Genomic DNA, 22300 nt, shown 5'->3' on the forward strand with positions numbered 1-22300 from the left:
TCAATTTCTTTCCTGCTTTTCAAAAGGGTGCTGGGAAAGAGGGGATTGATGGGGGAGGGGAGGGGTTGGGAGTATTTGGAGAAGACTTTTAAAAGTTGTGAATAAACCAAAGGTTTCCGTTTCCAGGGCGAGGCAACTGTTTTCGTTTCAGGTTTTGTTGGGAAATGTTACAAGTATTCGTGGGTTTGTCCTCACCGCCAAAAATTATGTTTACTTGCTGCGAGTGGGCCGCTAAGTTAGTGCCTTTAAGTTAGGGCCGCAACTTTTTGACGTTCTGATTGCGAACTGCGCGTGCCTCCCAGTTTTAGCGACCAAAAAATTCGTATCCTGGTTTCTATGATTATATGTTAGCACATGACTCTTAGCGGCCCGAGGGACTTGATGTCCTGACATGAGGTCGCTTGCGCCCGAGTGCTGGGCACAAAGCCCAGTGGGGGGCTAAGATTCAAGTGCTAACTTATTTAGAGAACCAAACGGTACATAGGCGGTTAAACACCCAATAAGAAATTTATTCGCAAATATTTCCAGAGCTAATCAAAAGGTGTCTGGGAAAGAACCAGTTGCTTGGGGTAGGAGTATTTGGAGAAGCTTTTTTAAAACCAAATGTTTCAATTTTTTTGTGAATAAGCCAAATGTTTCCGTTTCAAAGACGAGGCATGTGCTTTCGTTTCAGATTTTGATGGAAAGAGTCAAAAGTTTTAGTGGGTTTGGCCTCATCGTCAAAATATATGTGTACTTACTGCGAGCGGGCCGCTAAGTTAGGGCCGCTAAGTCAGGGTTGCTAAGTTAGGTAAGCAAATCCTTCCATTCCACTTTTGCACGTGCTAAGTATGTGTTAGCACATGAATCTTAGCGGCCCGAGGGTCTTAGTGCCCTGACACGAGGACGCTTGTGCCCGAGTGCTGGGCACAAGGCCCGAGGGGGCTAAGATTCATGTGCTAACTTATTTAGCGAAACAAAGGGTACATAGGGGCAACTTTATTCAAAATTGAAATTAAGAGTACAGTTTTGCCAATTACTAAACGAGAAGTTTTCATCAATTTTTCTAATTTGTTTCTGTTTTTCAGCTATGTCAATCATTTATTGCTCCAATTCGTCATCGCTAATTCGTCATTGCTGGGAAAGAGGGGGGGGGGGGTGAGAGTATTTGGAGAAGCCTCTTAAAAGTTGTGAATGAGCCAAATGTTTCCGTATCTAAGGCGAGGCAAGTGCTTTCGTTTCAGGTTGTGATGGGAAATGTCAAAGTTATTAGTGGGTTTGGCCTCACCGCCAAAAATTATGTTTCGTTAATGCGAGCGGGCCGCAAAACTTAACATTCCACTTTTGCACGTGCTAATTGCAAGTTTTAGCGACCAAAAAATTCGTACCCTGGGTTCTCTAATTCTCACTGGTAGGTGAAGAATTAGAACAATCGAAGGCCACTAGCGTAGCTGGTGCTTTCCACAAATGGCTGATGAGAACATTCTAGAAATAGTGCTAGATTTTATCTAGATTTTGCCACAAGTATTTTTCTAGTCATCCAGCCGACTTCATTATGGCATCTGGACTGCGAAATGGATTTTGGATCTTATCACAGATGTGGGTTCTTCTGGTACCCTCCGTGGGAACTGGCGATGATTATGCCAATAAAGATTTGTGTGAAGGGTGTTACCAGGCAACTTGTCAACTATCTCAAATTATTGCATCAGAATATGCCACATTAATTTTGTCCGCAATCATTTAATAGTAGCATTATATACTATTTTGCCTCAATATTAATTTGCGCTACGTACACCTGATGATTTTTTTTAAAGAAGTCAGAAACATAAAACTAAACATTTTTTAGTTCTCGATTAAAGGAGGCATTACGCCTTTTTCGATCTCAACGTAAAGTACAGGTCGCAGTTTTCAAACAATTTCCTGTCAAAATCTGTCAGTTTCGTTCCGAACTTCTGACTGTTTCAGGCAATTCCCCTTTAATAGCAGTTTGGGCATTTAATTTTGTCAATGAGTGTAATGTCAGTGCAAATCGGACATTTAGTTCTGGAACAATTTTGCATATAATTTCTGCATGTTGCCAAATGTCGTACAAACTTTTAGTACTGAAAACAAATTAAACAGTAAACTTCTTTAGAGCTGCAGAATTGCAAGTTTCAAAATCAATTAAGTTGGAAAACCGGTGTGAAAAATTTCATTTTCCGCTACTTTCCATCTCCAAGTTTATCGAAGAGCAAAACTCCGATCAAATCACTAATAAAGATCACATTTTGTGTCTGTGTAAGCTCAGCATTATAGGCTTTTAGTCTGCAGTGCATCAACATAAGCATCTTCTTAGCTGTCCGTTTTTATTGACATGTTACCTATTGTGATTTCTACAAAAAAGCTGATTTTTTGCTCTTCGAAAAATTCGGGTCTTTCCCATTATAGCACCCCCCCCCCCCATGAAAAATGCAGCCCCCATTATGGTATATTTATCATGATTTGGGGGGGGGGGGGGGGGTCGGCGGGTGCTATAGGTTATCTGACCCCTAAGCGGGAGGTATAATGATAGGACCCAAAAATTGATAGGACATGGCTATTTTATCAACTTTAAAAGCTATTGACGAAGATGGTATTCTTTGGAAAAAGCTCGTTAAACGAACAACTAACTTTCAGTTGTCTTTCACGGATAGTGGATTTCACTTAAGTAAAGAACATAGCCGGCAGATTGCCGGAATAGCTGCAAAAGAATAGACTCGCGTGCCGTAAAATACAGATAGAAACATTTGTAAAAAAGTTATCGCGGCTAACTTTATTCAAAGGGGATGTACATTTGAGAACAATTTTGGGTGCAAAAACTTTTGACGAAGCGGAGGTTCGAACCCCCTACCCCCGTCATAATAACAGTCCGCATTAACCACTAGGCTACAAGTCACTTATATTACAAACTTTGTTTTAGCGATAGACACAAATTCTGAGTGCAAGCAATTTAGGTCGAGCAAAAGAAAACAAGCGTGAAAAAGCAAATCAAGCGTGAAAAAGTGAATGAAAACGTGAAGCGACCGAATTTTCTCGATCAAAATGTAAAACGAAAAAGAGTTTCATTCAAAGAATTTTCCTTAACTAATTAACAAAAGACTAGACTTAACACGGACAATGAGTGAATTGGGAAAACTAAAAAAATCAGATAAAATAAAAAAAAAACAGAAAATCAATGTCAAAATGCCGCATGTGAACAAAGAACTCTATCGAGAAATGGAAATTTGGTTCAAAAAGGCCTAGAATGAACTATGAACGGATTGGCAAAGCAATTTAAGAAAAAATCGAATCCAAAAAATCGAAAAAACAGTAAAAATCAAAGTCTAATTGCCACATCTGAACAAAAAAACCACTAGCGAGATAGCGAACTTTTGTTCAAACACCGTTTTCTCACTATACCTCAAATTTAGAGCAAAAAAATTCACGCCGCAAAACCACTCGCTTTTTCGTTCCATTTCCTGTTTCGGCGTGACCAAAATCACTTCTCCAATTTGACTTCAAAAATCATGAAAAGTTGTGTAAAGACCTTACAAAAAAGACAGCGCCCCAGAAAACGTGAACAGATCATTAAAATGACAGCGCCCCAATATAATTCAAGTTCTTGGAATTGTAAAAACCAAGAGCACCGCAATACAGCACCGCTCAGCTACAGCTTCGCAGCTATAGAAGATATCATCTTTCGTAACTATTTCCAAAAACATTGATCTAAAAACATTCAAGTATCAAGATACGAAAAGCTGCTTTCGTGAACAAAACTTTTTCTCCGCAAAATCAGTAATATTCATTCAAAATTGACGATTTTACATGTACTGTTTCAAGGACGAATTATAAAAAATCTGTAAATTTGTGCATTTTCACAGACCTTTTTATGAACACACAAAAAAGTTTGAGCAGCATTTACTGCTATTATACATAACCCTGTGCAAAAATATTGATGCACCGAAATAGTGGCAACGGAAAATAAGTTCCCTCCTTGCATAAAGTTCGATTAGAGTTTTGACAATTGAAAGAGATAGTTGACATTATGTTCTGATAACTAGAAAATGTTGCGAGGTGTTCCCCTTCTCGAGAAAATGATTCTACTTTTTAACAGAGACGGAATGATTCTGGCACGGCACTATCGCGACGACCGAGCAGACACTAAAGAAGCCAAGTTTTTCGAACACACCGAAGACCAAAAGTTCACAATGAAGTTAGAAATTTCAAAATTTACCAAAGACGAACACGTTGAGCTAAAATGGCAGTTAATTTCATACACTAATAAAGATCAAATGTACGACTTCATCAGAATTTTAGCTTCAATGCAAATTTTAGTAGCCGCTATTTTGCGTGGCTCCAATTTGAACTTGGAAATCTACGACTTGCTTCATTCTACATTAGCCAATGAGATCCGAGAGCAAATTGGGCGCATGAAAATCCCGAAACCCGAAGATATTAAACCCCAATCTAGAAAAACCGAACCCAAAATTGGCGACTTGACCGATGGCTTAGAAGACCCACACAACGCAGGCGAAAGTGAATTGTATAAAAGTCGAACTTCGAACATTATAAACGAGACTTCAGTCAAGGGTCAAATTTTACAATCAAACAACAAGCAAATAGTTGACAACAGAAATGGTAATTCGATGGTCGTCAATGAGCCGGGTCTGTTTGCTAACGGAAGACGCTTGCTTAAATCTTCTGCCGATTACGAGTACATCGAGAAAGATGTGAACAATATTGATAAGATGAAAATACTGGCCAATTTGGAAAGATCTTTGAAGCAAAATTAACTTTTAACTATTTCGGGGCTACAAACGCAACTACGCTTTTAATGTTTTCGTCAAACTGTGTCAGATGGTGGTAAGAATCAAAGAACGGAACTGTCATGACATTTTGGATTTGTACCATAGAACTAAGTTATACCAAGCTAAGAACAATCACTTAAGCGACTGAGTTAAAATTAGTTGTTATACACTACTTGTTCAAAAGCGAATAAACTTAGCAAAAAGACTTGACTAAAGAATAGATTTCACCAGAATAAACTTAAAAATAGCACATGTAAAAGACAACGATTAAGAGATAATGTATATCAAGAACAATGATAAGAGAATTACATATTTTCAAACAAAGTTTAGCATTTCGTCACGAAAAAGTTATTTTGACAATTTTCTTTTTGACAGCGGGTTCAGGTTTAGATGAAGTGTCGCTAAAGGAAATAACTTTTCGCTTTGTAGGCGAGTTTGGCTCTTTGCTGCTTTTAGGACTATTGCTATTTGTTTCACTGCTTATATTATCGAGGCTTAATCGGGCTATTTTAGCTGTGGTTGCGCCGTCTTCCGATTCCGGACTCTGGCTTGACGAAATGTTGGAGGCAGTTTCTGTTTCTGGATAAACTCGTTTTAAAGTTTCGCGGAGTCTGGTACCTTCTCGGTTATGACGTGGAACTCGCTGCGGTTTCGGAACTACACATTTATTGTACAAATCTACGAGTTCTTTAGTCGAACGATCGTCCAAGGACGATTTGTCAAGACCAAACTTTTTAAGAGCAGATTTGATGTCTTCTAATGACTTTTTCAAAGGCATAACGTTAAACTTTTGTAAGGCAGATAATTCAAAGTTAACAATTAGCTGCTCTTCAGTCGCATGAAGTAACGGTAACTTCTGAGGCGAGAGACAAAGCCCAAAGGTCACGCAGTTTCAAAGCAAGTTTGAACTATTTAAGTTTTTCTTGTTCTTGATTTTTCAGGATCTGATTTTGAAACTGATGCTGAATTGGAAAAAGAAGAGGTGGGAGGTATTCCCATGTCTGGCTTGTAGAACATGTGAACAAGTTGTGATCCTGCGAATGCTGAGAGGACACAGGCTGTGAACACTCTAGTCTTCACTCCCCACCCATACATGCAACAGACACACTACAACTGAAATAGTATCACAAAATGATCTCTGAATCAAATTTGACCGTAAATTTCTCACGAAACCCATGAACTACGTAGATACAAGTAAAATATCAGTTGATTAAGCATTAAAGCACTTGGATTTTTCTAATTTAAAGCTCAAATGAGTCAACTTCGTTACAGCCGTACATTGTGTTCACTTTTGAACCGAATTACTGGATACAGTCTCAGGGGTTAGTAACTGCTCAATTTGGATCCGTATTTATATTGTTCTTGCCATATTGAAAAATACGCTGACAAAATTTTGGAATAGTTTTCAGAATATTTGTCAGTGTCGTCTCAAAACTGGCAACAATTTTGAACAGGAGCATTTCTCTTACGTTGTCTAAAGTTGTAACTGAGGAAATTTTCCAAAGACAAATTAGGGCCTTAAGGAATTTCTCGGAGAAATTTGCCCAATTTTCACCAAACTCGGAGTTTACGATTTGAAGGAGAACGAAAAAACATAACCGACTAACGTCGGGCGAGTTGCTCTCAAACGACCGGCGAGCGGTTGGCTTCGTCAGTAGCTAGGCACGGTTTAATGAGGCTAGCTTTAGATTAATTGAAGGGGCGTAAGGTGAGCGCAGCGGAGGTGCACTGCATCGGGTGTATTGGGACTGAGTTGGGATTGGGGGGACTGATGAGGGGGCGGTGGGTGGGTAGGACTAATGAGGGGGCGGTGGGTGGGTGGGGGTGAGGGATTCTTTATACCGCATTTCACACCATAAGAATAAGTCTCCAAAACAGTTTCTGCTAACCGCATACTTGAAAACTAAAGGGCTGAACGGCTCTAAGAGAACTTTATGCAAACTGGGCGCTACCTCATTATCCCGTTTTTGAAGACGAAAGTCAAATGGGTCAGACGAAAAATCGGCCAAGCAAAAAATTGCATAAAAGAGACAAACAGGATTATATTTGCTACAAATTGCTTTTGAGAGCAATTAACAATGATTTCCTAAAAAGTGCCCGTTAGCTCATTTATGAAAACATTTCTACTAAACCTCATTGTTAATGATGATCAGAGATGATGACATTACGTCACATAGCAGAAGTGCGGCATCAACAAAGAGAGAGATCAAGTGAGAGCGAGAGAAATAAAACGTGAACAAGAAAGAGAAGGAAAAAATCCCAACCGACAGAGAGAGAAAGAGAGAGGAATATTTTTCAGGATGGGATTCGACTCTGCAAATTCTAGTTTCCTATCCTTGTTAGTAAATAAATTATATAGAAAAAACTGAAAAAGGCAAAAATAAAAATAAAAGTTCTCAACATCGCAGTAAAAAACTTCAAAACCACTTCTTGTCTCAAAATTGCTGTCAAGTAACTCATCTCCAAGACTTAGAAAGTTTCGATGGCTAGTAATGGTCGTTAAACTTAGAAAAGGACACAAAATACTGAAAAATTTTGGAAACAATTGCGAATTCTAACAATCTTGCAAAAATTCAAGATATTAATATCTTAAGAACCATTTCATTGCCTCAATAGACTATCTAGTACACCAGATTCAAGCCTGAAAAAGTTTCACTGGCTCATAGAAATTGATACGCTCGAAACATCAAAATTTAACGAAAATTTTAAAAAAAAATTTAAAATTTTATCAAAAAATAACTTGAACTACAGTCATAAAAAAATTGATCACCATTCCATTAATTCTAGAAAATACGCAGCAGCTTATTATCAAACCTCGGAGGAGGTCCAAGGGCCCCTGGTGCCGGAAAAAACCAAAAACCTGGATAAAATGCAAATATTTTAGAAAAAAATTGCTTAAAATCGTGATAATAGAATCATGAAAAACATTCCATTACATCTATAAACTATGCAGTAACATATCAACGAACCCCAGGGTAAGTTCCCTGGCTCTTGAGGCTAGAGAAACCTAAAAACAGACGAAAAACTTTAAAAACTTTAAAAATTGCAAGTTTTATTAAAAAAAAATGCTAAAACTTGCGATATTATAAAGATGAAAAATAATCCTAAAAAAACAAGGCCTAAAAAATACTCCAGTAACTGATTATCAAACAATAACCGATGTTTTATGACCCTTGAGGCTCAAAACATCTGAAAAATGACAATGTCAAAAAAAAATTATAAAAATGGCAAAAATTGTAAAAGAAAATTCGTGATGTTGATGAAATCTTGCAAGACATTCCATTACATCTAAAAACTATACAATAACCTATTTTCAAACCCTAGAGGAGGCTCCTCGACTCTTGGGGCTGAAAAACCTAAAGAAGACAAACTTACAAAAAACTTGAAAAATTCAAGTTTTATCAAAAAATTGCTGAAATTTCTGACATTAAAAAGTTGAAAAACTATTCCATGGCCAATAAAAATTTGTTAATAACCTAGTATTCAACAGCTTAGGAAATTTTCTGGCCCTTGGTTCTGGAAAAAGACCTGAATAAGGAAATGTAAATGTAAAAAATGAAAAAAATTACACATTTTTGTCAAAAAAACGTTAAAATTCTTGATAAAATGCTGAAACCATTCCATTACTAGAAACTATGCAGTAACCAATTATTATAACCTAGAGGAGGTTCCTTGATACCTAGGGCTGAAAAATGGCCCTTCACACCATAAGTATAAGTCTCCAAAACAGTTTGAGCTGATACAGAGCTGAAAGGCTCTAAAAGCACTTAATACCCGCTGGGCGCTACCTGTTTATCCCGTTTTTGAGGACGACAAGGTCAAAAGCCTCAGACGAAAAATCGGTCTAGTGAACAATTGAATAAAAAAGACCGACAGGACTAATATAATTGCTACAAATTTAGTTTGAGAGCAATTAAGCATACCAGGCAGATTGCAGGAAAACAGCCGCCACTGATACACATAACCTGGATTAGGACTGAGAGAACAGAAGAAATGAAAAATTGATTGATGTACAGAAAAATTTTGAACTTCAAACTGTTTTAATTCATTTCACTGCTAGACATACACCTGCCTCTTCTCGAGAAGATACAAGGTATAGTATCAAACCAATGAGCAATAGAGATAGTAACTAAGACTTACAAGAACAAAGTTCAAGTAGCGGGCATCTCAAATTGGTCTTTAAGTGTTCATCCCGTTTCTAATTTCATTTCGTTTTTACGACGCCGTTCAAATTAGATTACTTTGCTTGACCAACTACAGTTTAAAAGCACTGATGCAGAATGAGAGAATAATGAAACTGGTCTAGAGAAATCAAAAAGATTTCACGTAAAATGTCGAAAAAGCCGCAAAATGAGGTTAAGCAACACAAATTTTATTCGACAAAGTAAACAAAAAAGTAATAGCAGTGCAATAATAGCGTGCTGAGAATTGGAGGGCGGCTATTAATCTTAAAACATAAACCGACTAATGTCGCGAGAATTGCTCTCGAACTTAATTCAGGGGCTGTAGCCTAGATGAATGTTTCTTTATGGGTGCAAAAATAGTTGCCCAAGATGGAATTCGAACCACGAACCTCCAGCTCCCTCAGAAGCACTAACCACTCGACTATCAGGCCCCTCTTTCTGCTATGCTCCAATCAATTTTATGTTAACAACAAGCTTTACTTTGGAGTGAGAGCAATAGAGATCACTCAAAAATGAAGAACGAAAGCGTGCAGAAGTCTTTCGAGAAATCGAAGGATGTTCTAGAACAGCGCAAAATGGTCAAACGAAACATTTGCTTTAAAAAAAGACGAACACGTTTACAATACTTGCTACGAACTTCGTTCGAGAGCAACTAACCGACTACCGTAGGATGAATTGCACTCGAACGACTGGCGAAGCAAATAATTTAGAAGGGGCATAGCCTCAAGAAACTTTATAATGGCCAAAATTTCTGACTGGGGAAGGGTTCGAACCCGTGACCACAGAACCGCACAGAACAAATTTTTGTCTTCAAAACGGTCTTGGTGAATCTAGTTGGAGCCCAGTAATCTGAGAGCCTCTAGGAGAACTTAATGCCCTCTGGGCGCTACCTGTTCATTCCGTTTTTGAGGACGAAAAGTCAATTGGATCCGACGAAAAATCGGCCAAACGAAAAATCGCATAAAAAATAGCGATTAAAGAAGTATTCAAACTACCCAAACTTTCCCTTTTCACCGAGTTTACGCATACAGAATTCTGTTGGGCGTGGTGGGGTGGGTGGGAGAGGGCGTACGTGGTGGTGGGGGTAGCACTCTTTAACCGTCCTCCACACCTGGAAATTATGTCTCCCTCAACAGTTTCGGAATGGACAACTTAGAGCCTAGTAAGTCTCTAAGAGCTGCGCAGCGACTTAATGCCCTCAAACTTTATACGCGCTGTGAGACACCAAAAAGAGGGCGCATGATATCAGATTAAATTTAGTTAAATAACTGGCATTAGCTAATATGTTGTTAACCATTGAGATAATGCGAATATGTTATATTCAATACTAGCAAAAACAATTGAGACCAAGTGATAGGAATACACTACATTAAGTGGGATCAGTCAACTCATCAGTCCTTAAAGCTTCAAATAGCATTTGTAACTCACATAGCATTGTCCCGTTTCAACACTTTGAGACGTAAACAGGAGAGTATTAACGTTAGTCTGAAGAGAGAAGAGTTATCAGTTGAAAAGGAATGCAAAGAATTCATGTTTCGTCTTTCAGATCCTCTTTGTGCAATTTGAACAGTTTAAAATTGTGTTGGATTTTGATATCATCGTTTTTCTAGCTCCGTTTAAGGTCTGCAAGTAGCGTTTTTCAGTGGGTAAATTGCCATAATGGATTAAGGATTTTCTGATATTGTAACGGGAGCCGAGGTGAGGGCGTATTTGTTAGTTGGCGTATTTCTTCATGAGGGCCTCTGAGGTGACTGATTTTGGTCTCTCGATGGGTAATCCGAGTGCCCTGTCCCACACTAGAGACGCCAACACCCCCAGGGCTCTAGATACTCCAAACAAGACAGTGTAGTACTGCATCTCTTTCAAGCCATAATACTAAACATAAATTCAATATACGCACTCTCTTTCCTAACCCTGTGAACAAAACTTTTTTGATAAGCCCATGTGAAATAAAACTATCAGATAAAAATCTTTCGAGTCTTTCCAATTATGTCTTCTTTTAGTGGTCATATAACAAATACCACCCCCCCCCCACACCTCCATTGCCGTAAATATACCAAAATGGGGATTATAAAATTAAAATTTCGTGGAGTGGGGTGTTTTAATTGGAAAAACAAACCCAAAAATAATACAATCACAAAAAATAAAATCAACATCGGAACCGAGCTAAAATGCAAACCAAACATTTATCTTTCGTAAAAAATCTCAAAATTTTACAGGATACGCCAATGTGTCAATTTACTCCAATCAAAAATGTTCGTTGGAGTTACTTTTTTTTTAATTTTGGGGACACAGCTTCCAAATTTTTCAACGGATCACTTTTCTTCGCCGAAGAATTACTGACGGATTGAGAACAACTTTTTCCAAAACTCATATTAATCTGATTTGAAGAAATGGAAAACTGCTCACCGATAGTATCTACGGTCTTTTGACCCTCAATTATTTCAACAAAGTACAACTATAGCAAATACTTTGAAATAAACAAAGCAAAAATAAAGATTACACAAAACCTAGACAGTATTAAGGACTGGAATCTTGAAAAAAAACAATCGAGACCATAAAATAATTTGATTTCAGTAATTTTGCCTTCTCGAAACAAAAACCGATGAAGAAATCAAACACTTAGAATTCAATTACTAGCGCCAAAACGGACCAAATGCCGAAGGATAAACATAACCGACTAACGTCGGGCGAATTGCTCTCAAACGACCGGCGAGCGTTTGGCTTCGTCAATAGCTAGCCACGGGGGGGGGGGGGGTCACCGGGTGCTAATGGGGGGGGGGGCAACACTGGGTGGGGGGGGCAACAGCGCGGTGGGGGTGGAGGCAATAGTGGGGGTGGGGGGTCAACAGGGGGGGGGGGGGGGGAGAGAGGAGGGGGTGGGGTGTCTCAACCTCTAAGAACCCCCCTTCACACCATAAGTATAGTATAAGTCTCCAAAACAGTTTGAGCTGAAAGGCTCGAAAGGCACTTAATGCCCGCTGGGCGCTACCTGTTTATCCCGTTTTAGAGGACGAAAAGTCAAAAGCGTCAGACGAAAAATCGGTCAAGCAAAAAATCGCATTAAAAAAAAGACCAACAGGACTAATATAATTGCTACAAACTTCGTTTGAGAGCAATTAAAAACTATCGAGACCATAAAATAATTTGCCTTTTCGGAACAAAAACCGATGAAAGAAATCAAACACTTAGAATTCAATTATTAGCGCCAGAACGGACCAAATGCCGAGGGACAATTAAAATAATCTGAAAACTTTTCACAGAAATTTTACCAACTCGAGTAAAGATTCTCAAATTATCGAGTCGATAACATTGCTTTTTCATAGGCTAACATTTCAAAGAAATTATTAATGTGCAACATGGCCCAGCAATCGCATCATCACATGTATAAATTTTCATATCAGGTCAATAATTCTTGACGTTTAGGAGAAAATGAGATAAAACGAACTACACAGACTGATTGCAAGAAAAAGTAAAGAAATATAAAATTATTCCAAGAAATCGAAAAACAAATAGAACAAAAAATTGAGAATTATGAGCCAATTTTTACTTTAGAACATCAATATAGTATATTATAGTAGTATTCCAGGATATTTTTGCTCATTCGATCAACTGAAAATAATCATTTTAAAAAATCTGACTATAACAGCCTTTGAGAAGCCGACGGAGGCTATAAAAAACATACCCGGCAGATCGCCGGAAAATAGCCGCCGTTGATTCCCATAATTCTATTGGGATTGAAAGAAAAAAAATATCAACAAAAATTGTTTTTTGCATACAAAAATATTTTTAGTGCGATTAATTTTGATGTCATTTGGTAATTGAACATACTCCCGTCTCTCAGTGAGAGGCCACAGGGTCTAGTAATAATACCAATAAGCATTATAGATAGTAACTAAAACTTATGAGAACAAAGTTCAAGTACCGGGCATCTAAAATGGGCTTTATGGGTTTATCCCGTTTCTATTTCTGACTTTGATTTTTTTTTATTCTGACTCTCTTCATTTTGAATTACTTTGCTGAGCAGCTGCTGTTTAAAAGGACTTTGAGCAGAATGACAGAAGAGTGAAACTAGCCTAGAGAAGTCAAAAAGATTTCACGCAAAATGTCGAAAAAGCGGCAAAATGCGTAAAGCGAAAAAGAGTTCGACGAAGTAAAAAATAGCCGGCTGAGAAGATGAGGGCGGCTATTAAACAAAAAAAAAACGGACCACAACGGCAAAAAGCGGCTACCATCATCTATTCCAGCAGTTGTGTCCAAAAATTAAAGAAAGTCTAGAGAAGGTCCAAACCACCAAAAAATTGCCCTTTACAAGGATTTTTTGCCTGTCAGCAGCATCGGTAAATTGCAGAATTAGGAGACTAGCAGAGCTGCTCAGCAAAATAAAGCCCTCTCTGGACTTTACCTGTTTATCCCGTCTTTGTCGATTAAGCAACACTCATCGGGGAAAATTGAATTTTTTGGCGAAACATAGCCACTCGTAATTGGATTGGTTTCCTGATCAATTGGATAAGACTACCAGTTATCTTAACCACTGGTTAGCAACCTTATTAAAAGCATGAGCTCAAAAAATAGTCAAAACGTTTGAAAAAGTCAAAAATAGTCCATACTCGATTAAATATACGCCGTGTGACAAATCGCACATGAAATCTGTCAAATCGGAAGATCACCTAAACCACTGAAACAACTAAATTCAACTAAAAAACCTTGATGCTATAAAAATGGAAGAACATAGCCGGCAGATTGCCGGAATAGCTGCGAAATAGACTTGCGTGCCGTAAAATACAGATGGAAAAAGATACAGAAGTGAGTTGATAATAGTTATCGCCGCCACCTATAAAACTTACAAGTTTATTTCAAAGGAGGTTGTTTTTGGGTGCAAAAAATTTTCCCTGTCGCGTCTCGAACCGGCGATCTCCGGATTAACAGCCAGTCGCCTTAACCACTCGGCTGTCGGACCATACTATCTGTTGTCTTACAATCAAATTTGTTTTAGGAACAGATTCTGTTTCTGAATAACCGCAATTTAGGTCACGCAGAAAGCGTGAAATCAAGCGCGAAAAATCCATTTAAGCAGTGACGAGACAGAAAGTTCTAGAACAAATGTAAAACGAAAATGAAGCGTCAGACGACGAAACAAAAAAAACCAAGAGCACCGCAATATAGCTACGCTCAGCTTACAGCTTCGCAGCTATAAAAACAAATAACTAAAAAAACATGAAAAGCCGTACGTAATCAAAAACATTCTTTCGAATAGAGAACATTTTATCATATCTACTTTCCACGCTCTCGCTCAAAACAAAAAAAAACATAGCCGGCAGATTGCCAGAAAATAGCCGCCGTTGACGCACGTTGGGATTGACACAGAAAATTTTTCTGTCAAATTTTTTTTGTGAGCAAATTCTGCATATTCGGTTAGATTCTAAAATTACACTTAATTCAGCTTCTAAACTGAAAGCTATTAAGCTCAATTTTTATGCAAGCTAGCAATCGCTGTAATGAACTTTGATAACCTAATGCACTATGAACCGGATTTATGTTTATCCCATTTCTTTTGATTTGCTCTTTTGACTTTGACCGTATTCACTACATTAAGTACTTCAATACGTGGAAGAATTTAAAAAAGATTCAGTTGAAACAGTGAGTGAGTTGAAACAGTACCTAAATGATAGCCGTTGAGAGGCTAACGGCGTCTATTAATAAACAAAAACCACTCTTAATGTCCTCTTTGTTTTTGACTTTTGTTCAGGAGATTGACCTAAACATTTCTTTCCACTTGCAGCAATTGACTCCTCTGAAAATAGAACTGACCGATTAAAAAAAGTAGAGCAAGATTACTCCTCCTGGGGTCGTAAAAACAGTCCACTATAACAGCCGGCTGAGAAGATGAGAACAGCTATTAAAAACACATTTAGTCTTCTTGCATTGCGTCACCCACCAAACTAATCGTACAAAAACTAATCGATTTACCAAAACTTTAAACAGCCAACATATTGTCAGAAAATAGCCGCAATAGCTTCGTAGATCTGCAGTCTCCAAAAAAATCTTAAAAAAGAAAGACCAAAATAATTACTCTTTTCATTAAAGGATGAGATGCTATATTTTGATTAAGAATCTGTAGAAGCTATTGCTGCCTCTATTAGGTGCTCTCAAATAACATTCATTCAGAGTGACACAATTATTTGACATTATCTCTTTAAAATAAAGTAATTAAAAGTCAATTTCAGCGTGAGGAAGTCATTTTTGAGAGCGAGGTAAGTCATGTGTGACCAAAAATTTAATCAAGCGAATGAACAAAAAAACTCTCTCCACTAAAAGTGAAAAATGATGTCACACACGCAATTCAGTTGAAATTGCATGACCGAATGAACAAATATAAACCCACAAATGTCGGAAGAATTGCCCTTGAACGACAGGCGAGGCAATTTAATTCAGGGGCAGTAGACTAGATCAATTTTTCTTTATGGGTGCAAAAAACCTATCCCCGCCGGGATTCGAACCCTCGACCTCCCGATCCATATCCACCCGCACTAACCACTGCGCTATGAATCACCTACTTCTGCAATGCTGTAACCGATTTTATATTAGCAACAAGCTTAACTTCAGAGCAATAGAGATCACTCAAAAATGAAGAACTAAAGCGCAAAAAAGTCACTGAGAAGTCAAAGAATGTTCTAGAAGAAAAGCGCAAAATTGTCAAGCGAAAAAATTGCATAAAAAAGACACACACATTTACAATAATTGCTATGAACTACGTTGAAGAGCAATTAAAAAGCAGACTTGAAGTGGTTGTGACGTCATATGGTCGTAACAAAAAGACGACGAAATAGAAAAAAAAAACCAAGAGAATTCCAATAATAGCCCCAGCTATCGCTCTGCGGCTATTAATAAAAATCAATACTGGTTCCTTTCATATTTCAAGTTTATTGTACTTCTCTTTACATTTAAGAGCAGCTACAAGTTACAGGATCAGATTTTCACTAAATCCCAAAATTTTAAAGGCTAGCTTACGCACGAGCATAAGTTTTTCAAACATAGCCGGCAGATTGCCGAAAAATAGCCGCGATAGACGCTTGTGGCCTTCCGTGAATTGAAAACATAGCTTGCAGATTGCCAGAAAATAGCCGCAATAGATTCGTAGATCGGCAGTCTAAAAAAAACAGTAAAAAAGACAGACCAAAAAAATTGTCATTTGATTGAAGGCTAATCTGTTATATTTTGATTAAAAATCTGTATAAGTTATTGCTGCCTCTATTAGCTGATCTCAAATAACCTTCATTTAGAGTGACACACACCCATTTGACCTTATCTCTTTGAATTAAAGTAAATAAAAGTCAATTTCAAAGTGAGGAAGTCATTTTTGAGAGTGAGGTAAGTCAAGTGTGACCAAAAATTTAATCACGCGAATGAACAAAAACTCGCTCCACTAAGAGCGAAAAATGACGTCACGCATGCGATTCAGTTGAAATTGCATGAACAAAAAGTGGCTGTGATGTCATATGGTCGTAACAAAAATCATGACGACGAAATAAAAAACATAGCAGGACAAGTCCTGACGTACAATTCAAAGAATTTTCATTGACTAAACAGAAAACTAGACCTAGAACGGACTATGAATCGATTGGGAAAACCATTTAGAAAAAAGTCCGATCCAAAAAATCGAAAAACAGAAATAATCAAAGTGAAATTGCCGCATGTGAACAAAAAACCACTATCGATAAAGCGAATTTTTGTTCAAACACCGTATTCTCACTCTACTTTAAAATTAGAGCGAAAAAATTTCACACCGCAAAACCACTCGCTTTTTCGCTCCACTTCCTGTTTCGGCGTGACTAAAATCACTACTCCAATTTGACTTCAAAAATCATGAAAATGTGTGAACAGATCTTAAAAAAAAGACAGCGCCCCAATACAATTCAAATTCTTTGAATTGTAAAAAACCAAGAGAAGGCCAATAATAGCCCCAGCTATCGCTGTGCGGCTATTAACAACTAAAGAAATAAGATAGACAGATCGACCACCAGTCCTTTAATAGACAACTACACTTTTTAGGTTAGATTCGGACGGTAATTTTTTGACATATACAGTCTATAGGGAAAAAGCGCTAAGAGAGCTTTTTCAAAATTGATATTCGAAATCAAAAGCTCAAGACCAATACTCAAGAACTAGGGCATATAAGTTTGGCACTACTTAGATGCACACTACTTTATGTTCATAAAATTTAAAGTTCCATAAGTGAGTTCAGAAGTCATTTTTGTGAGTGAGGTAAGTCACGCAATTGACCCAAAAGCAGAAATGACGTCAGACACACGAATTTTAACTGCAAAGCAATAGAAGTCACTGAAGTCAATTCCAAGAAGTCAATTCCAAGAAGTCAGGTCGTAAGAATCATCGATGGAGATGACGAATTAAAAAAACCACGATGTCCCCAATAATAGCAACTATCGCTTCGCGGCTATTAAAAAGATAGCGGCGATTTTTTGTGCAAAATGTACATTGGCTTTTTTCGACTGATTGAGCCAAATCGTTAAAAAATGTTACAATACCTTGTCACATTTGTCGACAATTTCTGTCACTGCTTTGCACGTTCTTATTTGCATTCAATTAGCCTGCAGCTAGAGTGCAATTAGTGAAATGAAGAACTTTTGTCTAATTAAAAATCAATTAGGCTTTCTTTGTTTCCTGCTCACTTGCCATTTTATTAGCAGTTTTCGTTCGACGATAGCTCAGAAACACAAATCATGGACAAATATGACGGATATTTTCAAATTTTCTCATATGTGAACTAAATTCGCCTTACTGTCATTGTTTTCCATGCTCGCTCGTAACTCTAATCTTAGCACATGGACCGTGAAAAGCCCGACAAAATCAAGCAACTTTGCTTGTTTTCGAGTACGTTTTGCGGCGCAACGATTCCAATTTTGCTCCGGATCATCGATTCCCTCGACTTTTCGTTAACTTTCCTCTAAGCTTTTCGGGAAAACCCAATTTTCTAGCACCTCTTCTTAGCAAAAAATGAAATTCAAAGACAAATTACATTAAAATTTGCCACTGCCAGGGTTATAAAACAAAACCACTTCGATGCATTTTCTCGCGGTGTGGGAGAGTGTATAAAACTGGCCAAAAAACCGCGATTGCAGTTACTCCCCTGTTATATGACGTGGGAAGGAAACGTCACAACATAGCCCACGGAACTGTTAACATTTGTGATTGATGTGTCTGGTCAGCTGACTTTAGCTGAACATGAGAATAGGATGACCTACATAGCCTAAAATTATCCTAACATTGATTTAACTATGCATGTTTTATTTAAGCAAAGGGTTGAAGAGGGAATTTGGTTACACTTCCCAGGTTACTTGGCTGACTTTAATTAGGACTAAAACTACATGCATAGCCAATCTTTCTATGTCTAAAAGCGTAACAGCTTACCCCCATTTAGATGTCACTGAAAACGATCTGTCTAAATTAAACTCAAATAGTACTGCCCCATTACCATGGCGTCTATTATTTTCTAGCCACGTAGAAATATCGACTGAAGCAATAGTGAGAAAGTCATTTTAGAGAGTGAGGTAAATAACACTTATTTTCTTTCTGTTTTCGAAATTTGAGTTGAGGTTTTAACCCTTATCAGAACTGGCTGTTCTAAAAGCTGTGACTGGACAGAAAACAAACAAAAATGAAGGAAATGTTTAAAAAAAACAAAGAAAACATGAATTTTTTTATAAGAACAAACTAAGAAATGCTGAAATGGGAACTTTCTAAAAAAGTAATTGTTTGGTTATCCGGAGAGAGAGTACAGCAATATTGATTTATTCATTTTAAGTAACAGAAAATCTATCAAGTTTAAATTAATAAAAAAAAAATTTTCGCCAGTTTTCAAAAGGCTCAACTGGAAAACGATGTCCGAAGTTATCTTAAGCATCAAATTAACCACAATTTTAGCCAGCCATTTATAGCCGCCTATACTACACAAGCAGGAAAGACACGTTACGTGTATGTAAAAATAGTAGAAATGTTGCCAACCTGAAGAAGTACCCCAGAATGTGCATCTACATTGGGCCATGGGTTCTTGGCTTTTCCCTGTTCCAGTAAAATATCAGGGGCAAGCTTGTACACCTGCGCCACTAATTTGAACATCTTGTCATCCGGAAGATGTTTAAGGGCAAACTCACGCTGGCATGTGTACCTAAAAAGTTCACAATCTTTTGCTATGCGCAAAAAGAAATTCTTCTTGTAAAATAACATGGTTTTTTACGGAAGGATTCGAAATGTGATGATAGTCGTTCGTGAACCTTTTTCATAATACATTTCAACTCAATCCAATGAAAAACAGCTGTTTTAACCTTCTGAGGGTCTACTTTTGTTGACTTCTACGGCGTCAAAGAAACAAGTCGACAAAACCTACAAGCACCTAATTTTAACTTAAAATAATTTTTCTAAGTGTTAAATTTTTTTATTTGGTGTGCAAATTCTGCATTTTTGGCTAGATTCTAAAATTACATTAAATTCAGCTTCTAAACTGAACGCTTTTAGGCATAATACTAATGCTAGCTAGCAATCGCTTTAATGAACTTTGATAACCTAAGGCACTATGACTTAATGACCGGGTTTATATGCTTGTCATGTTTCTTTTGATCTTTTGACTTTGCCCGTATTCACATTACGTTATGCAATAAGTAAATTAACAGATCTAAAAAAACAGACAGCACCCTAGTATATTTCGAAGTCTTTGAATTATTAAAATTCTTTGAATTGTAGAGAAAGCGAATTATAGCTCGCTATCGCGGCTATTAATAAATAATCGCAATGCCATAAATTTAATGAAATGTGCCTTGAAGAAATGAGGAGTAAAATGTACTTGAAAACACATACCTAGGATCTGTCTTCCTCAAAACCGCATGGCCAAAACCAGGCACAACTTGGCCAGACTGAAGCGTTGTCCAGATCCATTCCCTCAATTCCTCATCCGTCGGATCCAGTCCAACGCCATCTACGACTTTGGTAAGCCAGACTAGCACCTCTTGGTTAGCTAGGCCGTGGAGTGGTCCAGCCAATCCACACATTCCGGCTCCAAAACTCAAGTAGGGATCACTAAGAGCACTGCCTACTAAGTGAACAGTGTGGGCTGAGACATTGCCACCCTCGTGATCTCTTGAAATAAAACAAATCACAATACTTTTAACAATGTCGCTGAGCGCAGCAACAGAAACGTCATAGCTACCAGCCCGCTCTATGGTGCTCCGGTAACCACCAATATTATATTTTCAAACCAAACTGTCATCATTTAAACAATCCGTATGTTTGCAGCTTTGATACATAACTCACCTCAACTTACAAAATACGAGAAGTTCACAATAAGTCGAAAGGACACTGCGTCGAAAATGAAGCGATGAACAGTTGATGGAAATTTAACACCAAAATGCTTCTCTAATCTAATTTAATGACAAATTCTGAACCATTTTTGAGACCAAATTTAAAAAATGTTTATTTTTTTTACAAAAAACATTATTTCCAAAAAAAATATTTTCAAAAAAAATTCAAAATACAGAAACTTCTGTAATAATTCCCAGCAAAAAAGTTTTCAAAACTGTATTAAAATCAGTAATCATTGACCGAATCAGCAAAAGGGCCCCACAAAAACAAGACTTTTTAAATAACTAATTTAATTTTGAATAGCAAAAAATTTCAACTGCTTTTTCAAAACTCCCCGAAGCCATAAGTGACGGTTCAACCTGTCCAAATCTTACCGAAAAAAGACACAGTAATTCATTGAACTAATTAACAGTACAAATTTATTACCTGAAATAGTAATGTTAATGGAATATGTTTAACATTCGAGTAAAGTATTTAAAAACAAACAATTCAATTGAAATCAAAACTCATCAAACCCTTTCAATTGGACCTTACAATTTCTTCGGATTTCTCAAAATCAGTTTCCGATTTCAAAATTTTCAGCTATTTTTAAGCAAGCAATTAAGCAAGCAATCCGAAATTTTCTTTTCGGATCCAATGTTCAATGTGCCGAGAACCCATCCAGAGAAACAAAAAGTCTCATTTGATTGCCTTGAGAAATAATTTTTGAAATGCTAATCAGAATTTATTTTGTCAAAAATGCCAATTATGTAAAAGACGGATTAGATTTTTTCAATAAAGAAATCTTTGTTTGTCTTTTGATCTTTCTACTCTCCTGCTACATAAAAAAAATCATGAGTAGTGACGGGAAATAACCATTTGTCAAAAAAAGTTGAAAAGCCACAGAACCTTTCGAGAAGAAAAGGTAAACGGCATTGACAAAAAACGTCGAAATTCAGCAAAGTCATAATTGGCAATTCAAAATTAACCGGACAAATGACAGTACTTCAGTGAACAAATTACCAGTACGAAATTATCGCCTTAAATCGTAATGTTCATGGAATACGTTAACATTCGAAACTTTTTAAATTGAGAAGTACATTATTTAAAAACATAACCGACTAAACGTCGGAAGAATTGCTCTTGAACGACTAGTGGGAGCTTTAATCAATTGCAGCCTGCTTCAGTCCGGGGGGAGGGGGAGCCTAAATGGGACAAAGAAGTTCTATAGTGGGCTTCAAATAACCACTTTAGAGGTTAACATATACCACTATTAAGATTTAAAGTAAAAAATGACACCAGTTTCGGCGCACTTTTCATTTGACTATTAGTATTAAATTGCCGCCAATTGAGTTCAACTGCTTGAAATTGTGATTGAGAGAGAATTTTAGATCACGCGAAACGCAAAAAGTCAAGGGCGTAAAAGTCACTCGAAAAGTCAAAATTGTCAAGCGAAAATTTTGCATAAAAAAAGACACACACGTTTACAATAATTGCTATGAACTACGTTCAAGAGCAATTAATCAATCGATTCAATTGAAATCAAAATTGACCACATCCCTCTTAATTGGAGATTAATACCTTAGTAGTTTGCCATGCTAACGCTTTGATATGCCTCTCCATAAATTGGCAAACCAGATACTTGTATCGGCAGTTTCCATTTCTTCACCTGATAAAACTTCTCTGCAACAGAAAAAAAACGAAGCCTTCATGAAAAAAGTCAAACCAGCACAAAATTGGTCTTCATTGTGACTCAAAACTTTATTATTCCTGTCAAAATTCAGAAACAGCGTCAAATTGGCCAAAATTATATCAAAATTCAAGGACTCTACGAAGAGAAATTTGGATAACAGGGGCAGCGAATGCAATGCTAACAAAACACCCCAGTACAATCAATTTTTTATACCAGTATCCGAGTCGGATCATTTTTGGCAAAAAATACTGCTTAAGCCAAAACTGTGGACAAAATGCCGAGAATTG

General features: G+C 37.3%; 2 protein-coding genes across 2 annotated transcripts in view; one reads left to right on the forward strand and one right to left on the reverse strand.

The window, feature by feature from the left end:
* Positions 1-1340: 1340 nt before the first annotated feature.
* Positions 1341-4953, forward strand: LOC142352290 (uncharacterized). Its single transcript, XM_075404800.1, has 2 exons — positions 1341-1654; positions 4038-4953. The coding sequence occupies exons 1-2, from the start codon at positions 1535-1537 to the stop codon at positions 4767-4769; spliced, it is 852 nt and encodes a 283-aa protein (XP_075260915.1). The 5' UTR covers positions 1341-1534; the 3' UTR covers positions 4770-4953.
* Positions 4954-10206: 5253 nt separating this feature from the next.
* The window catches only part of LOC142343601 (citrate synthase, mitochondrial-like), a 300476-nt gene continuing 288382 nt past the window's right edge, over positions 10207-22300 (reverse strand). Inside the window, exons 8-10 of the mRNA XM_075395186.1 lie at positions 19841-20119; positions 18992-19154; positions 10207-10843 (exon numbers count right to left, since the gene is read on the reverse strand). Coding sequence (XP_075251301.1) covers positions 10682-10843; positions 18992-19154; positions 19841-20119 — 604 coding nt within the window. The 3' untranslated portion in view covers positions 10207-10681. The remainder of the gene's footprint in view (positions 10844-18991; positions 19155-19840; positions 20120-22300) is intronic.

Source organism: Convolutriloba macropyga, chromosome 1, assembly GCF_964194025.1.
Source record: "Convolutriloba macropyga chromosome 1, txConMacr16.3, whole genome shotgun sequence".
Taxonomy (NCBI): Eukaryota; Metazoa; Xenacoelomorpha; order Acoela; family Convolutidae; genus Convolutriloba; species Convolutriloba macropyga.

Excerpts from the sequence above, each read along its gene's own strand:
- LOC142352290 (XM_075404800.1), top strand. The coding sequence starts at position 1,535 with ATGGCATCTGGACTGCGAAATGGATTTTGGATCTTATCACAGATGTGG. Across the intron at positions 1,655-4,037 it reads TGTGTGAAGGGTGTTACCAG|AAAATGTTGCGAGGTGTTCC; the intron begins GCAACTTGTCAA and ends TCTGATAACTAG.